The sequence below is a fragment of the Filicampus tigris genome, chromosome 4 (genome assembly GCF_054856515.1).
Source record: "Filicampus tigris isolate MCC_2025a chromosome 4, RoL_Ftig_1.0, whole genome shotgun sequence".
Lineage (NCBI taxonomy): Eukaryota > Metazoa > Chordata > Actinopteri > Syngnathiformes > Syngnathidae > Filicampus > Filicampus tigris.
This window is the reverse complement of record NC_141220.1, coordinates 26753225-26776488: the sequence shown is the minus strand read 5'-3', so window position 1 is coordinate 26776488 and position 23264 is coordinate 26753225. Positions and strand designations below refer to the sequence as shown.

The 23264-nt window shown below is 42.4% G+C and overlaps 2 protein-coding genes across 2 annotated transcripts; one reads left to right on the top strand and one right to left on the bottom strand.

Moving 5' to 3' along the window:
- The first annotated feature begins 82 nt into the window (after positions 1-82).
- On the top strand, positions 83-5863 carry LOC147149176 (transmembrane protein 168-like). Its single transcript, XM_086029542.1, has 4 exons — positions 83-1603; positions 1685-1827; positions 2537-2811; positions 3600-5863. Exons 1-4 carry the CDS (start codon positions 467-469, stop codon positions 4127-4129), a joined length of 2085 nt encoding a protein of 694 aa, XP_085885668.1. The 5' UTR covers positions 83-466; the 3' UTR covers positions 4130-5863.
- A 760-nt stretch (positions 5864-6623) lies between these two features.
- On the bottom strand, positions 6624-22467 carry ptdss2 (phosphatidylserine synthase 2). The gene is made up of 13 exons (XM_086029391.1): positions 22273-22467; positions 20704-21050; positions 17878-17979; positions 17074-17156; positions 15052-15119; positions 14325-14459; positions 13510-13560; positions 13256-13369; positions 13008-13126; positions 12819-12933; positions 10934-11079; positions 10672-10857; positions 6624-9346 (listed from the first exon to the last, which is right to left on the bottom strand). Exons 2-13 carry the CDS (start codon positions 20916-20918, stop codon positions 9202-9204), a joined length of 1479 nt encoding a protein of 492 aa, XP_085885517.1. The 5' UTR covers positions 20919-21050; positions 22273-22467; the 3' UTR covers positions 6624-9201.
- Between the last annotated feature and the right edge of the window lie 797 nt (positions 22468-23264).

The window sequence follows — 23264 nt, the reverse complement described above, 5'->3', positions numbered from 1 at the left end:
AAAAAAAAAAAAAGCAACGAGAAAATAGTGCAGAGTGAAAACTCGCGCGGCTCTCGAGAGTCGAGACCTTTTCGGTGCTTCGCAGTTGCCGTAGCCGACGCTCAGTAATCTATCATGGCGTTTTGAAAACTTTCGACGCGTCGAAAGTTCCTGAACTGAAATGTCCTTCACTAACTGGAAGCAGGTCCGACTCTTTTTCCACCTCTTCCAAACCAATAACTCGGCGGATATCCGATTCGGGATGAAAAATGCTACTCTCGTAATTTAGCCGCGATCGTTGTTATGCGCGCTAACGTTGACCGGCGAAAGATGCTAACTTGAGCTATGCTAGCCACTTTGGCAAAGTTAGCAACGTAGCTAACCTTTGGCTATTTCCTGACGCCAATGTCCGTAAATGTAGCGAAACGTCGTCTTAAAACACCGGCGTGTCTATTTTGAGCGTGTCTGTAGTCCGTTGCGGCTTCGAATGGGGCGTTTTCTACGGTACTGCGTCAGCCACTGCCTCCAAGCGGCGATGACCCGACTTGAAGGTGTTCACGGCGAGGGGAGCTTGTGGTCGTCGCTCCGCTGCCTGGGCTACATGTCCGGCCTCAACCTGTTGGCGGCGCTGTGCCTGGGCCTCTTCGTCCGCTGGGAGGAGACGGCCGAGTCCACGCTGCTGGCCATCTTCATCTTGGCTCTGCTGGTCCTGCCTCTGGCCGGCGTGTTGTACTGCTACTTGGGCACGGAGCGGCTCAGCCTCAGCCTCCTGCATCTTTGGTTCGGCTTCCTTCTGGGCCTTCTGTGCTTCGTCAACAGCGCCAAGCTGGAAGGCAACATCAAGGAGCAGGTGGCCAACGGTCTGCTCCTGTCCAGCGTGTCCCTGAGGACTCTGTGGGCGCTGCTGGAGAGGATGCTGGGCTACACCAGGCACCGCCCCGCCTTCCTCACCTCGGCCGAGCGGCTCCAGCTGACGGGCTTCGCCGCCGCCAGCACGGTGCTGCTCCTCCACAAAGCCCTGAGCGTGGCGGTGCTGGCCGGCGCCCTCTGCGCCGTCGTGGTGGCCCTCAGGATGAAAGCGGTGCTGGCGCTGACCAACCTGGCGTGCTTAGCCGCCGTCGGCGGCGACCTCTTCTTCAAAAGCCTCCGGGTCCAAACCAACCCGTTCGCCGTGGGCTGCTTCTTCGGCCTGCTGTTGTGCGACCCGCTGCTCGACGTCTACTTCAGCGGCCTGTCCGTGACCGAGCGCTGGCAGCCCTTCCTGCGCCGGCGGGGCCTGTGGCGCCGCCTCACCCTGCTCCCTTTACTCCTCCTGGAGGTTACCTTCCTCGTTCTGTCGGCGCAGGTGCTGAGTCACCTGGACCGCTGGTACCTGACCATCCCGGCGTTTGCGGCCTGCGCGCTGTTTTGGGCCATTTGCCACTTGGTGTTCTTCATCAGCCTGTGGGGCTTTCACAGCAAGCTCAGCGACTGCCAGAGGGTTTGCCTGAGCCAGACTTGCGGGGCCAGCGGGCTGGATAAGATCATGGCCTCCAAGGGCATGAGACACTTTTGCCTCATCTCCGAACGCCTGCTGCGCTTCACTCTGGCGTCCACCGTCGCCATCGCCGCTCTGTCCTGGCAGGTAGGCGGCACCGTTTGTTCGCAAACGTGATCCCGTTGGGAGCGAGTTCGTTTGGCTGAGCCGTGTGTCTGTCGCGTGCAGGCGTCCAGCGGCATCTTCTTGAGCACCTTCCTGCTGGTTCTTCCTTTAGAGTCCGTCTTCCACGGCCTGTTCCACGAGCTGGGCAGCAGTTTGGGAGGAACATGTGTGGGCTACGCCGTGGTCATCCCCACCAACTACTGCAGGTACCTTTTTAGGTCGTATAGCGAGTATTGCGCTGGCAAACGTTTGAAAACACCCCAAATACTTTTGCACAAAAATGTTGATAAAAATTTGTTGGCCACGGTTATCAAAAAATACGTTAGGATTCATTTGCTAATCGATTAGTCGCCGATTACTCGTTGCGCTTCGGGAAACCGCACCGAGCCGAAAAGCTTACTGTAAAACTAAACAAAAGAGAATTACGTGTTGTGGGTTGAGCCAAATATTTAACTATAGAAAACATGAATTTGCCTTGCGAAAATCTACTAGCTTAATGCTAATACATCAAATGGAAACGCCATACATGGGCTAATGAAACTTGCGTCAATATAGCAGTAATTATCAAACCTTTCAAAGCAACATATATGAACACATATCGTCGCTATCCTGTGAAAAACACTTAAGTCCATTTTCTTGAATTTTTTTTTTGTTTTTATGTGAACGGGGTTTCCATACAGACGTGAAAATTAAAAAAAAAAAAAAGACAAAATTGGACATGTGTGTTTTTCACAGGATGACGCTAATATGGTAGCAATGTACATTTAGACGGAGCACACAGCAATTCCCACATGCCTATGTTCTTTATCCTCTGCAAAGACCGACTAACATTACTGCAGCTTGACGGTGTTGATGAAATGGTCTGTTTGGTGGTATGTTTGTATTCCTCATACCGTCTGCGCGTGCGTGTTGCAGTCCCGACGGGCAGCCCGTTCTGCTGCCCCCCGACCAGGTGCAGCAGCTCAACCTGCGCTCCACGGCCATGCTGAGCAACATCCAGCGTTTCTTGGCCCAGCACCTCATCGAGACGTTCGGCTGCGACTACTCCACCGGCGGGGTCACGCTGGAGGCGCTGCAGGCCAAGCTCAAGTCCTTCATGGAGCTGCGCACCGCCGACGGGCCGCGCCACGACACCTACGTGCTCTTCTACAGCGGACACACGCACCGCACTGGGGAGTGGGCGCTGGCAGGTCCGTCGCCGTTGTCATGAAGTCACACCTGCTTTGATGTGGCAAAAGCTCACGCGTTCTCATAGTAAATAAACACATATACTTCCTTACTCGGTACAAATACTTTTTTTTGTTTAAAAAAAAAAAAATATATATATATATATATATATATATATATATATATATATATATATATATATATATATTACAACACATATACTTCCTTAACTCAGTACAAATACTTTATTTTGTTTAAAAAAAAAAATATATATATATATATAGTTTAAAAAATATATATATTTTTTTGTTTGTTTCAAAAATATATATTTTTTTGTTTAAAAAAAATATTTTTTGGTTTAGAAAAAATATATTTTTCTGTCTTAAAAATGTAAAAAATATATATATGTATATATAGTTTAAAAAAATATATATTTTTTGTTTGTTTCAAAAATATATATATTTTTTAAACAAACAAATATATATACAAATATAGTTTTTGTTTAAAAAAAAAAATTGTTTCAAAAATGTATATATTTTTCTTTGTTTGAAAAAATATATATAAATATAGTTTTTGTTTAAAATTTTTTTTTTTTTGTTTGGAAAAAATAGTTTTTGTCTTAAAAATGTTAAAAAATATATATATATATATATGTATATAGAGTTTTTTAAAAATATTTTTTTGTTTGAAAAAAAAAAAAAAAAAAAAAATATATATATATATATATACACACACACACACACACATATTTTGGGGGTTTGTTTCAAGAAAAAAAAACAATTGAATTTTCAATGTACTTTTCCCTTTGAAGGTGGAGACACGCTCGGTCTGGATCAGCTGTTGGACTGGTGGCGGGAGAAGAACGGCGCCTTCCGCTCCCGCCTCATCCTGGTGCTGGACTGCGACCACTCGTCGGCCACGGTGAAGGCGGCGCGGCGGGTGGAGGGCGTCCACGTGGCCGTGCAGGGCGCCACCTCGCCGCGGCCCGCCGAGCAACAACGGGGCGACTTCCTGTCGCACTGGGTGGCGTACAACTGCGACGGGGACGGCGGCGTCCCGTGGTCGCGCCGCGGCGGGGCGCCGGCGGCCGTCTACGGCGTCTCCCGCCGCTGGAGCGACTACACGCTGCACCTGCCCACCGGCAGCGACCTCACCGACCACTGGAGGGCGTACTTCCCGCGCGTCGCCTACCCGGTGGTGCGCTTGGCGTTGTGGTGCGGCGGCCTCAGCCTGCTGTGGCCCTGCAGCGCCTGCCTCAGGTGCCTCAAGAGGGCCAAACTCAACTGGTTTCCTCCCGCCGTACTGGACACGGGACAAGGTTTCAAACTGGTCCGAGCTTAAGACGGGGAAACTGCTCGCAGCCATTTTGTTACGCCGGCAGCTCTTCTTACCAACCAGCAGCCATTTTGTTACTGACCCCCAAATATAACTGCTGCGTCAATGTGGTGGGTGTTTTTTTTTTTTTTTTTTCCTACGCCGCTTATCCTCATTAGCGTCCCGGGTGAGTTGAAGCTATCTCGGGTGACCATTTGAGAGTTCCCGCTTCTTCTTGCCCAAAGTCAACCGAGATAGCCTTCAACTTTGTGACCCTAATGAGGTCAAGCACTGTAGAAAATGGGTGACTGCGATTGTTGAAGTTTGCACTTGTTTTTTTTTTGTTTGTTTTGTTTTTCTTACAGTTTTTTACAGTAAATGTATTAGACCAGAAGACACCATCCAAAATCATGAAGCCCTTGAACTTGAACATTACTGTATTTTACCGACCATGAGGCACACCGTATTAAGTGCAATATCAATGAACGAAAAAAAAAATCCTACATAAGGTGCACCGGGTGCATTATTCTTGTGAAGCATTGCATCTTAACTCATTCACTGCCAGACATTTTAAGACCCTCTTTTACCCTAACGTTTGAAAAAAAAATCTAACTAAATCTCTGGGACTGAATGGCTGGACTGTGAAAAGACAAGTAAATTCGTCAATGGCAGTGAATGAGTTAATTGGTTTATTCCAATTGTCCCGTATGTTAATTGATGGATTTTTGCGCTATTATGCTAGGTTCAGATCGAACAGGAAATATCGTTTATAACATTGGAAATACGCCGCCAGAAAAGATCAGCTTGCGTTCGGGTCTGAACACAGCATAAGGCTAGTAGGACCACATTTTTCATGATTCTTTGACACGAAAAGCATCGCTCTAGTTTTGCTTTGAGGAAAACATTACATGTGAGTGAGATTGCCAACTTGAATGTTAAAGTCAATAGGGAGGAATTGAACTCGATGTTCACCGCAATGATATTGTCCCACATTGGAAACTCGCTGCCAGAAACGCTCATCCGACTATAGCATTAAGCTAGTAGGACAAAAGTAGTCCTAGTTTCGGAATGACAAAAACTCAAAAGACACGTGCTAGCGATTAGATACGGTTGGCAACACGAACGTAATAGGAAAGAATTTGAATTCAAGACAACAAACTGAAAAGCCGACAAGATTTTGCCTTATGGTCCGAAAAATACGGTAATTTGCCGCTGTGATCAACAAATGATAACGTGCTTTGCTATTTATTTTTCATTGTCATGAAAATGAATATGTTTACATGAAAAAGATCGTTTTGTTCCGAGAGTGAACCGGTGTGTTAACGATTACAGAAATATCATTTTATCGTGATGTTACAAATGCTGTGCAGCATAAAGCTTACATTTGGCCGCCGGTCCAATAGATGCGTTAAGCAGTGTCGTTTTGCTCAGCATTGTAAAATCCAAATTTCCATTGTGCCTTGTTTTTCTAACTGATGACGCCAAAGTTGTCCCAAACTGACACCAAAGTGCTTTATCGACACAGCAAAGGCCCCAGACCGGCCTTTTTGAACCCGTTTATTGTTTTTCGCAACATTTCTGATATTCAACGTTTATGCATGCACTTGATTCCGTGAACTTCGGGGTGAAGTTTTTCGGATGGTGAAAGTGGAATTTAAACTATGCAGACGCTTCACATAGCAAGAAATAATATGTTTCCATTATCCTCCACGTGCTCGAATGCTTTTCCAACAACTTCATGAATAAAAATGTGAAAACAGCCTGGAATTGTGTGAAGGATGACGGCTGGGGTTTGAAAAAGGGGTTTCAAACTTGGGTTAGGGCTTCAAAGTAGGGTTTCAAATTAGGGTTAGGGTTTCAAAGTGGGGCTTCAAACTGGGGTTACGGATTCAAAGTGGAGTTTCAAACTTTAGGGTTAGGTTTTCAAATTAGAGTTAGGGTTTATTAAAACCACTTGTTTTAAACCAGGGTTTCAAACTAGGGTTAGGGTTTCGAATTAGGATCATGGTTTCAAAGTGTGTTTTAATTAAACTAGGGTTAGGGTTTCAACCTGGGGTTTTCAAAGTAGGTTTTCAGGCTAGGGTTACGGTTTCGAATTAGGATTATGGTTTCAAAGTGTGTTTCAACTAAACTAGGGTTAGGGTTTCAACCTGGGGTTTCCAAAGTAGGTTTTCAGGTTAGGGTTAAGGTTTCAACCTAGGGTTAGGCTTTCAAAGTAATGTTTCATAAGGAGGTTAAGGGATTCAAACTAGGGTTACGTTTTCAAAGTAGTGTTTCAAACTAGGGTTAAGGTTTCAAACAGGCTTCAAAGTACAGTTGAAAACTAGGGTTAAAATTTGAAATTAGGGTTAGGGTTTCAAAGTAGGGTTCTAAACTAGGATTAGTGTTTCAAAATAGGGTTTCATCTGAGGGTTATGATTTCAAATTGGGGTTTCAAACTCGGGTTAGGAATTCAAAGTTATGTTTAAAACTCCCGTTTAGGGTTTCAAAATTTTATAATTTTTTAAAAATCAATCCAGAGTTGTCCACCTTCGAGGTGTTCTGTGCATTTTTATTGACAACATAACAGCAGCAGCTCTCAGGTTAAGTTACGCTCTTTGACCAGGGTACAAATGGAGACAAAGCAAAACGGAAAATGGCTTCCGACATGTCAAACTAACAGTCAGGCTCTTTTTACATTTTTTTTTATATACCGAACTTTTTATGGCTTAACTTAAATCCCAAATGATAACCGTAGAGAAAGAATTTCAAAAAAAAAAAAAAAAAAAACAAGAGTTGTTGTTGTTGCAAGTTCTATAGTGGCTGGAAAAAAAACAAAACAGAATAAGACTCACAGATATGGAATGTAAATACAAAATAAAAATAAAAAAGAGTTAAATAAGGTGCAAATAGTTGCTTGAAAAAGTCCAAATAAATGTGTTATATGGCTTCAGCGATGAAAGCTCAACAAGCTTTTTGGTCTTTGAACTGAGCAGACGTGAATTGTTGATTCAAGTAACAGGACACCTTTGTGATCAAGTTGAGCACTTGTGAAGCACATTCCACATTCCTGCCCAACACGCTTGCTAACCCAACAACCAAGAAAACCTCAACGCGACGCTTAGAAAAGCCCCCCAGACGCTCAGAACGTAGTCGTGAGCATCTCCGTTTCGTCATTATACATTAGCTTAGTTTGACCTTTCAGAAACTGAAACAAGCCCTGATAGAGAAAAAGTTCAACAACCTCGACATTTTTCAAATTAAAAAAAAAAAAAAGGTTCCTTTTTTTTTTTTTACTGTTGTTGTTTAAAGCAAGCTTCCACAACTGCTGAGCAGAGTGTGATTGTCACGGTGGTGTTTTGATACATACCACGGCACAATCTAGTATTCGACATCTACATCGCCCCTAAAAGATACAATACAAACTAGTCTTAAATGTTTCAGCAGTTACTTACAGTCCTTTATTTTTTTCCGTCCGCCACTAACTTTGTATTTTTGGAGTCCAGCCTGACAACAGCTTTGGATGACGACCCTGAAATGCGATTGAAGGACTTTTGAGTTCACGCTGGAGTGATCACGTTATACCAGTGATTCCCAACATTAAGGTTCCGTCGGCGATCATCAGTAGCGTTATTCATTCATTTATTTTTTTCTTTGGTGGTGTGGCATGAGATTCTCCAAATGTAAAAATGAGCCACTGACAACAACTACAGCAGGCTAACTCATGTCACAAGTTTGTTCTTCTTTTTTTTTCGGGGGGGGGGGGGGGGTGTAAAATGAGGCACCGAGAACTAGTGGGCTGACTTCATTTCGGTCACTTTGCCACTAAATGGCCATCATGGCGCAATAGTGGTTTAAGTCCAAACACCTGTCAAATGTATGAAGATTTAATGAAAGATGATACAATTTAATTATTACAAACATGCAGATGCAGCCAAGCTTTAGAAAAAAAAAAAAAAAGGTACTGAGAGCAGTAACAGACTGCCCCCTACATTACAGAAGTGGAACAAAAGCTTTTTTTCCAGTCAGTACTGCACTTAAAGAAAAAGTCAACCCCAAAAATGTATTTACAATACGTTCTATGCGCCTCCACTAGTCTAAACACGGCATTCTGATTAATATCACGGAGAATCCACCTGTTTTTCTGAATCTCAGGGGGCGGCCATTTTGTCCTTTCTGTCGACTGAAAATGACATCACGGTTGCTCAGGTAACAACCAATCACGGCTCACCTGTTTTCTGAAGCTGAGCCATGACTGATCGTTACCTGAGCAACCGTGAAGTCATTTTCAGTTGACAGCAAGTGACAAAATGGCCGCCCCTGAGACGGCTAAAAATGGGTGGAGTTTACTACTTAACTCATATTCCGCAAACACAATAGCAATCAGAGTAAGTCGTTTCAACTAGTGAAGGCACATAGAACATATTGTCAACAAAATATTCGGGTTGACTTCGCCTTTAACTTCAAAAGGGCAAAACCGGAGTCTAGTTCTCAGCGGGCTCATTTTACATTGGGAACAACTCATGACATTAGTACAGACGTGTACTTCACATTACTTCAAATAAGCCACTCACACAAAGTTGGCGTTATTTGGATCTTAGGTGAAATTTCAGGCTGAAGCAAAAACGACTAAGCACTTTTCGCGGTGAACTTAACTTGACCTTTTGAAAGCACATGTCCAACTGTTCAGTGTTTGACTACTTTTTTTTTTTTTTTTTGCTGCTCTGCAACGAGGAGCTGAACGGCAAAATTCACAACAGGTCCGAGAACACAATATGTGCCTTGGCTCAATAAATGTTGGGAAACACTGTTTTACATAACAGACACCGATGAATGGCGGCGCGCCGAACTGTGCGATAACGGCGCCGCTTGATTCGGAGTGATGCATTGTGGGAACTGCCGACTCTCTACTGTGTTTGGTCTCTTCCTCCTCCATCATCATCTTTGTCAAGTCAACGTCCCAAAATGTTGCGTATAAATAACAAAATGTTCCACGTATGAAAAAAACAAAAACAAAAAAAAAAAAAAACAACAATCAAAATGGCCGCTGCGCTTCTCCTCCGGTAGGCGGCCGCGTCCGTCTTTGCGTGACGTTTCGTTCCGTCCCTTTGGTCGTCCAATCAGGACTTCCTGTGGCGCAGGGCGTCAGAGCTGCCGTTGAGTTTGCTGCGGCCCGACGGGGCGCCGTTGCCGAGGGGGCGCTCTCGGTCGCCGGGGTCCTCCTGCTTGCGCCGCCGCGTCTCCTTGTAGCGGAGGGTGATGTCACTGCACGGCAGGAGGCAAACAAACGTCAACGGGCAGTCAAGTAGGAAATCGTGATCTTTCCTTTGTTTACGTTTTTACAGTACGTCGTTTTGTCATTGGTTAACTGACTGAGAATTTTACATGCATTTTGTTTATTGATTAAATGGTCAAGTTTGAATCCATTTTTCCCCATTCACATTGATTAAAAACTAAATTTGAACAATTTCACATTTTTAGTTTTCGTTTTTATGAAATAACTGACTGACACTACAATAACAAGCATGAATTATTTAATTAAACTTTTAGCTTCGTTCTAGGTATTTTTCCTAAAATTTTATCTCGGAATAATTTGTTAGTTGATTTTGAACTAATTTCTATACTGTATCGTCGCTGTCCTGTGAAAAACATTTCCAATTTTGTAATTAAAAAAAAAAAAAGGTTAACATTAATTGGATGTGTGTAACTTGGAAACTCAACGTAAAAAAAAAAAAAAGGGGAAAAAATGGTTTTAAGTGTTTTTTTATAGCACAGCAACGACATATTTGTGTTACTTCATTAAATGCTGCTTAAGATAAGAAAATATAATTCAAAAAGAGCATGAACTTATTTTGTCAAACTAAACTTTTTTGTTGCATTGGCTAATTAAAATGCATTGATTTTTAAAAACTTTTCGTATTCAATAATTTGATTTATTTTCAACAGTTTTACATTTGATAAAATAATTGTAATAATAATACATTATATCTTGAATTATTTGATCAAATTCAACTTTTTTTTGGCATCATTTTAGCCCCTTTTTTCAATACAATTGGCTCACTAAAACATTTATTAGGGATGTAACGATTCATCAAAAATGGATTTTAACACCTTAAATATGAATCGATGTAAAAAATAATAGAATCGATATCGAAATCTTGATCACAAAAGGCATTGCGATTGTAATAGTCTGTCAGTTGTACATTTATTTATTTTCATCTTTAGTTCACTGATAAACTGTCAAAATGATTTTCAAGTATTTTTTTGGTAAAGGTACAAAAAGTTACTGTTTGTAACAAGTAAAAAAATGCAGATACTTAAATAAAAATATATTTTGGTTATAAAAAAAGAGTCAAAGATTTTGAAAAATATAATCGAATAGAAATCGGAAACCGAATCAAAGCCTGAGTGACTCGTCACATCCCTTGTATTCATTTCTCATTAAATAATGCATTTAGTTCATAGAAACACTAAAAACCGAATTGTCCAGCTTTTCCTTCTTTTCAATTCCTAACCCGACACGGTTCCAACCTCAACCTCGTTTCCAAGAGCAACCTCCGCCTCCTCGTTCCTCAACGCGGACTTCTTACCGGATGAAGAAGCGCCACAGCGTCCAGATGAGGATGACGAGGAGGCCCAGCAACCAGCACTGCGTGATGACGAAGGGAATGGGCAGCATGATGGTGTTGGGGTCGTACTTGAGCACGATGAGGAACTCGGTGACGGTGATGGCCGCCACCAGCCACGCCTGCTGGCCCAGCTTCTTGTGGAACTTCCTGACGGCCAAAAGACAGGAGAGACAGTCAACCAGCCGCGACATGTCGCCACGGTTACTATACGGCTCGCACGCACGGGTCGTCCATGAAGTCGTAGATCTCCCTCATGGCCACGCCCCCCACGTTGACAAAAAAGACCAGCCGCAGCAGCACCAGGTAATGTTCCGGGGGCATCCACAGCACAAATTTCAGGTAGAAGGTGTTCAACTCGGCCAGCAGGAACTTGAACAACGAGAGGAGAATAGCACTTCAAAGAGATGTTTTTCAAACTAGCCCGAACCCTAAACTGAATGATTTGCAAATCTTTTTCAACATATATTCAATGGAACACTAAGACGTTTGCAAACATCGGCTTTTACTTTGGAAAACAATGATCAACATTTTTACATTTTTTTTTCTAACAGGTTACGGACCAAACCGTGACCTGAAATAAATGTATGGAAAAAAGTAAAAGCCAATTTAATCTAATGCAAAAATATAATTACCGTATTTTCCGGACTATAAGTCACAATTTTTTTTTCTTCATAGTTTGGCGGGGGTGCGACTTATACTCTGGAGCGACTTATGTATGAAATTATTAACACATTATTGCCTGTAAATCATTTCGCATGTTATTTTAACCCACATAAAGAAACATAAAGATGAATCCTAAAAGATATTAAAATGCATGAAGAATTTAAACGGTTAAAATCTAATATTTTGTTAAATAAGTCATTAAAATAGTATGATAAAAAGACAATTTGACTGTCTATCAATCCATCCATCCGACTTTTATGTTTTTTTTCTTCTTTACTATGTATTTTACGGCTGGTGCGACTTGTACTCCGGAGCGACCTATAGTCCGGAAAATACGGTATACGTACTGTGTAAGTGTAAATCACAAATAGCAAAAGAGTTGTGAAAAAACTTAACTATTAAGGTTGATTTCCTGCCCAGTGCTGCTTTAATGAGTCCTTTTTTTAAATTTGATTTTGCGATAAACTTGAATGCAAGAAAGTATGTGATTACTTTATTAATCGACGGATAATCAATTTTAAACAATATTGTGTAGCGACAGCCCTCCTGCACACTTAATCCAAGCTTGAGAAGGATTGATTGAAATATCTTGACATATAGTCAAGCTATATTGTGCAAATGAGCCAATTAACATGGAGACGTTTAGTCACCACGTTTCCACCTACTGAACCTGACTATCAGGCCCAACTAGCTTGCCACAAACTTAAGAAAACATTCTCATAAAACCTTAAATCAATGTTGTTCTTTTTTTTTTTTTTTTTTTTATGATCGAAAGGAGATTGAATGCCTGGATTATTTCGGACATAAGGAATTTAAAGTGGCATTTCTTTTTCCTTTTGTTTGCTAACACCGATCCACTAAAGCTGATAAAATGATTTGCGGTAACCCGCATAGTCGTTGTAGTTAACCATTGACTGTTTATGTTGGCAAAGTGAATGCTTAAAGCTTAAAGTTAAAAGTCCGAGTGCAGTTGCACAGTGAAACAGAACCGGAACTGATGATTGTGAAAAAAAATATGAATCACGATTATTTTGCGAATGATTGAAATCACGACTATTCATTTTAAAACAAGAAAATGTTTCAACGTCAAAAAATATGAAGACAAATACATTTCTGCGGCGCGCTAATTATGTAAGTTCCTTTTGGGACCAAACTAAATTTATAAAATGAGTGATTATAAAATTATTTTTGGGGGGGTTTTATGTCCAAATTCAAATACGATTTCCTCGTGTAAACAAACAAAGTGCGCTGGATATGAATGCCCATCACTTTTTACGATTATACCAATTTCGTAATCGTGGATTGTAATAATCGGAGTTGCACTTGAATTTCGATTCATCGCAAAATGGCTTGGTCGGAACCAAGTATGTATCAATGACGTCGCCACACTTGTCCATCCAAACGCTCACTCGCAAACCAACGGGGATGGCTCGCCCGTACCTTACCATGAATATGATGCCTAACACGGCGAGCCAGCGCCGGAGGTTGGACGCGGGCTTCCACTCGAATTTCACCCAGCTGTACGGCGTGAACTGGAAGGCGATTCGCTTTATCTTGCCCCTGAGAAACAACGGCACCTTGCTAAAGTGGACTCATTTCAAACAACCGGGGACGGCAGCGCTCCAAATTCTTACTTGTAAGTGGGAATGTGCCACAGGCCCTGCCACTGATAAGGCTTCATGGACAACCAGGCCAGCGTCTTCATGCCACAGTAGATGCCCAAACCATTACACAGCAACACATCCATGATCCACTGGCAAGCCATTGAAACACGGCACAGCAGCTACGTTACATATCCTCCATCTCCGAATGCAAAATCCAATCCAATCCAATCTAATCAAAGACGCCCACAGGCAAAAATGTACTTAAAAAGCGCACGTACGTGGTCCCACCAGCATTCGGAAAAATTGGGCAGCTGGTGCTCCAGGCTGTACTCCAGGAACTCAAACATGACACTAATGATCATGCACATCCACCAGTCCCGAATCATCAGCGTCTGCGGGAAGGAAGCCGGGAAGAAAACGTCAACAGAGTTCCACCCGCGGGACGCTCGACGTTGCGAAAGTGCAGCCGGAGCACCGGGCACCGGTGGGGGTCGTCCTGAGGGGGGAAGGCAAGGTGAGGTTATACGCTTACCTTGATATACCACCCCAGGAAGTGAGCCGGAACAAAGCCGTCCATCTTGTCCTGTCGGGAAGGGGGACAAAACAAAACGTTTATTTAATTATAGTGAGTGTGCCAAATAAATTGACATTTTAGTTGTCTCTTGACATTTTTTTTTTCCAAGAATATGTTCTATGTAGGCCCCATAGTTGAAGCAAGGCATTCTGATAAATATTGCCTTTGTGGAATATGGGAAATCCACCCGTTTTTAGCTAGCTCAGCGGGCGGCCATTTTGTCACTTTTGTCGACTGAAAATGACATCACAGTTGCTCAGGGCTCAGGGAATGACCAATCATAGCTCACCACTTTTCCAAAGGTGAGCTGTCATTGGTCTTTACCTGAGCCTTGAGCAGTTGTGATGTCGTTTTCAGTCGACTGAAGTGACAAAATGGCCGCCCGCTGAGCTAGCTAAAAACGGGTGGATTTCCCATATTCCACAAAGGCAATATTTGTCAGAATGCCCTTTTTCAACTATGGGGCCTTCATAGAACATATTCTTGAAAAAAATATTGGGTTGACTTCCTCTTTTTAACTTTATGTTGAACTTTTTTTTTCCAGGCTAAAAATGATAAAAACAGATTATCGTAAAACAAAAAAAACAACAAAAAATCTGTGTTGTGAAATTATGATAAATATATTGTTTCTTTAATTTCACTCTCCTTAGACACTCACTCAGATTCATATTTCAAATGATGATTTTTTTTTTTTGGGGGGGGCGGGGGGCACACCTGTATCGTAATAGAATACATGGAATCAACAATTAAAGAAAAAGACAACAGAATTGTACCCAGACGTTGTGAAAAGGGTCAGTGTTGTTGCCTGGATCGTAGATGAGGCAGTTTCCGCCATAGTCTCGCTCGGGAAGCGGCACGCCCAGTTTGGGGTCGATGTACTTCATGAACTGTCGCCCGTCATGCACCGTCTAGATAGAAATGACATTCCGAATTTGAGCTGAAATGAGACTGGCATAAACATGAACGGTAAGCCAACTGAGCCGCGCACTGTCGGACGATTTTTTAAAATGCGGGTAAATGGCAAGCGCTAAGAGAGTACATTATTCCACACACATTGTACAAAACTACATCACCATCAACAAAAATAGGAATGCAATATTTGTTGCTGCGCTAAAAAAACAAAACAAAAAAAAAACCCAAAAACAAACAAAAAAAAAAAACAAACATCCAGATCTATTCAAAAGGCTTACTTCTTCTCAAACACTGTTCTCAAATCTGTCTAAATATCTGTCAGTGTGCACTTCTACTTTGCCGGTCAAATCCATCCACTTCACCAGTGTGGCATGTTTTATTTGAGGGTAGTCTAAGGCACACCTGTGCAATAATAATCCTGTCCAACCAGCAGTGTGATATGCCACACCTGTGAGGCGGCTGCATTATTATGGCAGAGGAGATGTGCTCACTCACGCCGATTTGCACGGACGTGAAAACAAAGGAGAAATATTGCGTACTTAAACAAAAGTCGAGGTCGGCTTATGATTTTTTCATGCAGTCACTCACCTGGAAGAGGATGAAGATGAGGAAGAGCTCATAGACGACAGTCACACAGAGCCAAAAGCGCCAATAAGCTGCAGAGAGACAACGACAATCGGCGCCGCTACTGAGAAGTGTCTTTCTGATATTCGCATGACCTTATTTAGGAGCTGCAAACTACAACGATGTCAGTCAAAGCGCCAATACATTTTCCATCACTTGTCATCGGCTTGTCTTTACAAAGGCAGGACCGTTGACCCAGTTATTGTAAGGGACCTCAAACACAAGTTGCGGCGAATGCAAACAAAGTGCGTTAATCACACTGATCCAGCAGGAGGGACAGGTTTGCACCTCCTGAAATCCCTCCGGGTATTTTCCCTGGTTAGGCATGCCAAAGAGTTTCAACTTGGTAGTCAAGAGGCGAACCGCCACTGAAACTGTCTCGCAGTGACAAACAACGTCTTTTGAGTTGTAAAAAGAAACCGGCGGGAAATGTAACGCAAGGAACGTGAACATGAGGATTGTTGGCCGTGCGCGCACCCACTTATCTTCCTTCCTTCCTTCCTTCCTTCCTTCCTTCCTTTCCCGCTGGAGGTGCAGGAGGTATTGGTGATAAGAACGCTGCCGTTAGAAAGGAAACGCGTTTGGCTACATTCAAGTGTCGCGCGCACGCGCTGACACCCGTCGAAAAGCGAGAGACGCACGTTGCGAAAGGCCGATTCAGAAATTCTGTCAGCAGGTTTTCGAGCAAAAAGAAGAACTAAATATACAAGCAACAGGGTGGTTTTGATGAGGTCTGAAAAATAAACTGGACAAGTAAGGTTTTGTGGGCATCAAGCTGCCATCAAAACTCAGCTCAACTGTATTTTTATACAGCACTTTAAAAACAATCATAGTAGCGTATAAAAGTGCTGTACATGGAGTAAATCTCCAGTAGTGACTGGTACGCTGATCTGAGGTACTGGGTAGGTGCGTAGAGGTGGATTTAAAGATTTGAAAACCGATAAAAAGAATGTGAAAATGAACTGTAGGCGCAGCAAAACAGCAGGGGCTCCAAAATCGAACCCTGTGGAACACCATACGATAATGGGGCAGAGCGGGACTCAGAACAACCAAGGCTAACACAAAAGGTTCTGTCTGGCCAAATAGGACCAACATAATTGAAAAAGAAGAATAGTGGTAGTGTTACAATTTAGGACAAATTCTCAACCGAAACACCATTGGTTACAAAAAAAACAACAACAAAAAACATGTAAACCTCTAATATACAATTCAGTGAGTACATCTTTACGCGTGATGTGTGAAAGGCCAGTTTCAACTTTCCCACACTCTTTAAACACGTTGAATCGTATCAAAAACAGACTTACACTTACTAAAACACTTTAATAAGTATTCCTTAGCGCCTGTTCTCTCTCTCTCGCACACTTCTCCTAATTAGCAAGGTGTGCTTGCTTCGAGCTATTATTTGTCACTCCCACTTGACGTTTACTGTACAACTAACATGAAAACAAAAGGGAATGAAATGCTGAATATTTAAACACCAAAATGTCTAACCAAATAATAATAACAAACGTCCGCTAGCTTAATGCTGCCAAACAATGGGAAAAGCCATATGCAAACAAGTCGATGCAAATAAGCACAAATGGGATGGTAATTGCGAACGTTCAAGCGACTGCTAGCTTCGCACGTGCTGAGAAATTTAGTAAGGCCCTTGGAGGACTACGGAGATTTTCCCAGCGGTCTGGTTTAACCAGTCACGTCCAGTGTTTGATTTCATGCTAGCTAACCAGCTGAACCAGGATTTATCAACACGACAGGCTTAACTGGACAGAAAATCAGCGGCACAATCGGCACCTTTTGAAGAAACCGCAGTGCTGCAAGTGAAACATGACTAAACTTGGAATTGCTGGCGTTGGGCCAAAAACTCCCATGTCCAAATTTTTTTCCCAAATCTATACAATCGGTCAGTCCCCACGTGGGTCTGCTATAGTGAAAAATCTTGAAAATGGGTTTCTCTCTTTGACAATGAATGTGGTTTTTTTTTTTTACCTGGATGTGGCCGAGTGAAGGGTCCATCTTTTGCTTGCGTGACCCCAAAACAAAGGAACACCAGGATGCTGGCCACAATCCCCCTAGAGAAGACGACAATGAGAGAACGACGTTTAAACGACGAGGCCAATGAACAAATAAAATGTCTCATTTATTTCGAATGGGTCAAGAGAATCTCATTGAACGTTCTGAACGCGTTTCAATGCCTGTGTTGTATTGAACAGAATAACGCTGCCTGGAGGACTTTAAAAAAAAAAAAAAAAAATTATTCACATTTGGAAAAAGCACTGAAGATATCCAATTTTGTGCGATTTTTACCCTGCAATGATGCATACCCGAATTATGAAGAAAAAAAGAAATAAAACTAAATCGGAAACCATGCAGTGTAGATCCAGCCTATTATTGTTTCTTTCAATATAATTCCGGCACTGTTGACGCTATTTTGGTACAAGGTGTCACGCTTAAGCGTGCGAAGTAAACAAAGGCACCGCTTTGACCTTCCAGGCGGAGGCTTAAGACACCGGACATGATCCACGAGATTAGCAGCCGCTCGTTAAAGTGCGCGGTGACGGGATAGGAATTGTGCGAGTTGACTGGGAAGCAAGATTACGTATCAAAACTTAGTGGGTCCGTGTGTGTGTGTGTGTCCGCTTCCAGGAAGAAGCTGTACCATCTTTACCTGCCAGCCAGTCGGCGCCGACTGCGGCAAATCTTGTTAAGGGCAATCCCCGCTAGTCGTGAGAGTAATATTAAAGTTAACTAGATCGGAACTAGAGTATAAGGAAAGAAAAAGAAGCCGCTGACCTCTTGGTATTGTAGGCCGTGTCTTGCGGCGTCTCCTCGAGCAGCGTGACGTACACCAGAGCGCACGTCAGGATGAACAGGACGGTGACGGTGTGGGCCCGCCTGTCCAAACAGAGGCACAATGTTACAGCACGGGTAGGAATACAAAATAACATGCACGGAGGTGGACATGTTGACTCATGAAATCGGTTACGGGCTTTTAATCACACGACCTGGCCGGAATTCTTGTGTCTAGATGACGTTTCAAGAGACTGGAGAAAAACAGAATTCAACCCGAGAGACTCGAGAAATTCTCAGGTACTGGTTGAACGGCGGCAGGGTACAGAATTTTCAACTCCTAAATGCTTGAAGAAAATCCTTAAAGTGAAAGTCAACGCAAACATTTTTTTTTTTGACAGGAATATGTTCTATGCAAGCCCACTAGTTGAAAAAGGGCATCCTGATCGATGCATTTTTGGAATAAGTGTTAATCGACTCGTTTTTAGCCATCTCTGAGGGCGGCCATTTTGTCTTCTGGCGACTGAAAATGACATCACAACGACCAATCACGGCTCAGATTCAGAAAACAGCTCAGTCGTGATTGGTCGTTGTGATGTCATTTGCAGTCGACAGAAGACAAAATGGCTGCCCCCAGAGATGGCTAAAAAGGAATGGATTAACACTTATTCCACAAACTCAAAATTAATCCGAATGCCGTGTTTCTACTAGTTGGCCTGCTGGGAACATATTCTTGATAAAAAATAGGTTTGGGTTGACTTCCGCTGTAAATCACAATGCTCAAAATGAGCAAAACAAACAATTTGCACTATGTTCGGCTGGTGTTTTAGCCACACTTCTGAAAGCATCTTTCAAGGCAGCAGAGATTGTTTCCCTGGTTGATGGACATTATTTGAAAACTACTTTCCCGCTACACAACAACACTCAGACCATTAAAAGGAGCTTCCATTTCATCCCTGCACTTTTATGCGAGAGGCCAAAAGCTTATTAATTAATAAACACAATTCAATTCCGGGTTGCAAGTGCGCAAAATGCACAAAACAGCCTGAGATGAGATGTCCTCAGACGGCCACTGATGATATTTTAGCAAAGACTGACAGTGGCGTGGTAATGCTCATTTCTTTGGAAAAGGTCGGAAATGCAGACTTTCAAAGAGATTCCTCTTTCGACTCTAAAGATAAGAAAAGACGACATTGACACAGCACATGACACTCTCCTGATCAAGCAAAACAATCTGCTAGCATTGAGAAGAAAATTTGGATTTTTGCCATGCCGGAAAGGAAAAGTAGAATGTGACGCCTTACGAATGACATGTTTCATTGTGGACATCACGAAAAAAAAAAAAAATTATCTATCATTCGGTGTCAGTAATTTGAACTTCACCTTAAACTCTTCATTTAAAAAAAAAAAAAAAAAAAGTATCATCTTTCACAAGTATTCCAGGTAGGAAGTGATATTCAGCACATATGTTGTGCTTTACAACAATAAGGAATTATATTTATAACTGTATGAACTGTAATTATATCTATCCATCTATCTATAACGTTATGACAGAAGGGGAAATCAAAGCTGTGTTTCTTGTTTCAACAGTTTCAACATTACACAACTGTGGCTGTCTTGCTGCTATGCTATGAGACGCTAACTACAGGACAAGTGACGTTTTGATTAAGCAAGTTTATTTTCCCACCCTGAAAAAGCAGCGCTACCGAAACACAATGCTATTTCATAACGCAAGCCAGAAAGAATGTCAATTTTCAAGACTGGCCGCCTCTGCGCATTCACGAATGTGTCAGCAGGTGCAAGCACAACCAACTTCTCCAGTTTAAACAGTAAAGTTGTCCAATGCGCTTATGCTAAAGCACAAATATTAGCTTCCGGCCTGTTGTCAAAGACAATCATGGCTCAGCTTCAGAAAACAGGTGAGCCGTGATTGGTTGTTACCTGAGCCCTGAGCAACTCTGATGTCATTTTCAGTCAACGGAAGTGACAAAATGGCCGCCCCCTGCATGGGCTAAAAACGTGTGGATTAAGTCTTATTCCTATTCTATCAAATTGAGAAAGTCATTATTTCACAAATCGGCGGCACCTTGATTTACGAGCGCCCTATATTGGGGTCACATTCAAAACATCAGGCAGTATAAGCACTTTTCAATGAATGCAGTGAAGGGCAACGTTGGGCTAACCACTTCCACAGTAAACGTGCTAATCAAGGAAGTGTTTCAGACGTTGAATTTCAGCAACACAGGTTTGTCTGCAGGCCTGCCTGTAATGTCTCGGTTTGACCATTAGGGGGCACCACGTAAAAGGAGAAAGTTAGATAAGAGATTTAGATGAGAGATGAAGAAGAATAAACACGGATTGATTCTGTTTACAAGTAGACAGATGGTTGCCATGGTGCCACAGCGTGCTGAGCTGTAAATGAAGCCAATGAAAAAAAGGAATCCAAACCGGCACGAGCATACAGTATTGCTTAATAGACGAAAAGAAGCAAGGAAGAAAATAATGTATAATAATAGATGGACTACAAATGGAAATTATCTTTCTGCCTTTTGATATTGATTAATGTATGTACAGAGACAAGTAAACGTATATAAAAAATTTATACCGTACCTACGATATATATTGTTACATCGCACATAGGTCAAGGTGATAACTTTGGCCAACGTTTCACACCAAGTACATTATTGAGTAAAGTGAGATCATCATTACTTCAGTGTGTATGCAGTACTTTTGGTGATATGCTATGAAATGTAGAAAAATAACTGCCTTGGCTCAAAAAAGATTGTGAAACACTGCTGTAAATGGTTGACATGAGCAGAGAGCACTCACCAGAAAAACGTGTTGGTCCCGTCGTCATACACTTCGCACTCCGTGTTCTTCCGCTGCAGGCTCTCCCTGGAGCTCTGCTTGGTGACTTTGGCTTTAAGCATTGTGCTCGGATCAGGGCAGCCGGGCTCGCCCGCGCCGTTGTTGACCGGCTCCGGAGCGCACCTGTTGGCTGCGTGCACCGAGGCCACGCAGCTCCTCCTCGCCTCGAGCTTCATGGCTGCGCCGGGCCACTCAAAAGATCCACTGAGCGAGCTTGACTTTTTTTTTTTTTTCTTTTCTTTTTTTTTTTTAAATTCACCAGTCAAGCTTCACTCGTGTCAGCCGCACCCAAGCGACTGTGATGCATCCTGATGTGAGAGAAATTAGTGTTATTCGGCCAAGAAGAGGGAGGAGATAAGGAACCGCCTCCCACCACAGCAGGCAAACCAGGCAATTGCTTAGGGGACCCCAAGAGGTACAATATCTAGACACTGCAAGGACACCAAGTAGGTATTCCCCTTAAGGGCCCCTTAAGCAGGCTTTGGTTGTGTCAATTATTTAATCAAAGATCGATTTCCTAACACATCTTCCTGGGCCCCCCAGATGGTCTGGAAACGCCCCTGACCATAACACCTGACTTGACGACAACGTGGTAATGCGCAAAGGTTGACTTGACTTTTGTTTGTTGAAAATGTTTCACCTTCAATCCAAATTTCTTCGGGTCTAAATTTTTAAATGTGGAGTCTGAAAGAGGTGTGAAAGAAACCACCTTTGTCAAACTGGGAAGGCCCTCCCTAAACAGGGCAAGCTGTTTGAGGCATCACTTCATGCACAGGTGTCAAACTCAAAGCCCACGGTCCAGAATTGGCTCTTTGTGTCATGTGGTGAGACCCGCAGAAGTATGCCACATTTTTACAAAACAAGTCATAAAAATAATAAACAAACGCAGGGGCAATCATGTAATATGATGGGACGATTTTTAGGGTTCCCACACGGGCTACGTTTACATGGACACATTTTTTTTTTCATCCGATCAGATCAGAACGAGTTGTTTTGCCACCAGGTTAGTTTGCAGGATGGTCGTTCATCTGCCGGACAACAACAACAACAACAACATAATGACTCACAGATGTCACACCCACCAGAGACAAAAATAACCCCACACCTTAAAAAAATGTGATCTGAAGCAACCTTAAAGGTGAACCGTCTCCAACACATTGGAAAAGTCCAGTTGCCTGATTCAACCTTTGCAGATGTAGCCCAGACTTATCAATACAACGCTAACGTTCATTTTTTTAAAATAGCAATAGAGCCGTGTTAAGAACGTCACGAGTTAATGTTCTTCTAGGTGTCTAAAAGAGCTGAAATTAATCACAGCCATAGCGTCTCGTGCCTTGGCTAGCTAATGGTGTAGCAATGGTGTGTTTGACCTTGTCTGCCAGGATTCTAACTTCTCGGTGGCCTCGAATGCCCAATGAGCAATTGTCAAGATCGCGTTGGGGCTGCTGCCCACACCATACCATTCACGTTCCATTATAGCCATGTTATCGTAATACGAATAATAACAGCAACCAAAAAAAAGTAACTTACCGACTAAATGTACAGTGTCGGTGATTCCGGGCGGTTAGCGCGCCACTTGGAATCCATCGATACAAGCGTTTTTAAATGCCAACGCCATTAAGTGGCAATTTAGCAAGTCTAACCGAAGAACGAGTTACGATGAACAAAATCCAGACAGTCTCAATTTGATGCGTTCAGACAACGTCACATGGGGCATGGCGTCTTTCATATCATTAACAGAAAGGAAACCGCCCCGGTTCTACCTTTCAAAATAAACGTCTCCGGTAACTTAAATAATAAAATTGATTTTATTTTGAAATCAACATCAACTAACACCAGTGGAGTACTGGAACTTTCACCAACTTGGGGCATTGTGGTATTCATTGACAAATATTTCGCACTTTTGTTGCTAGATGTAGCAACTTTTCAGACTACAATTTATCCAAACAGCACCTAGCAGCAAATTAAATGTTTTAAAAACTTGAGTGCAGTCTTCTTTTAAATACCTTAAAAGCTAAAAACGTTTAAAATATTTATTTATTAGCTAAATGAAAATATTTTCTGTCAGTCTGAAAACGCGGCTGTCTGCCCTAGCAGCTGATTAATTGCTAAACTGACTTCATACTGGAGGAATGTAGCCACGCTTCCCACCATTCTTGTAAATTGTATAATATATCCTAGAGTGACATATCACCACCCTTTTAAAATAAGGCTTATGTCATATTTTGAAAAACCAATTGTTTTGGGGCCTTAAACATCTCCGCAGGATGCTGGCCACCTCAGCTGAAATCGGCTGCATCCTAAGATAAACAAATCAATTATATCCTTGAAATGAAATTAATAATATATAAAATATAATCAGAATGGGGTTCATTTTTTTGTGTTTTCTGAAAAAAAAATGACTTAGGCAATTATTTTAGGAGGCTGACTATATAAATTTGAATTGTGTTGCAAGAACTGATTGACTGGGGGTGAGCTGTGGCCGATATCAGGTCTTGAAAGAATGTGGGTTCTGTTACTGC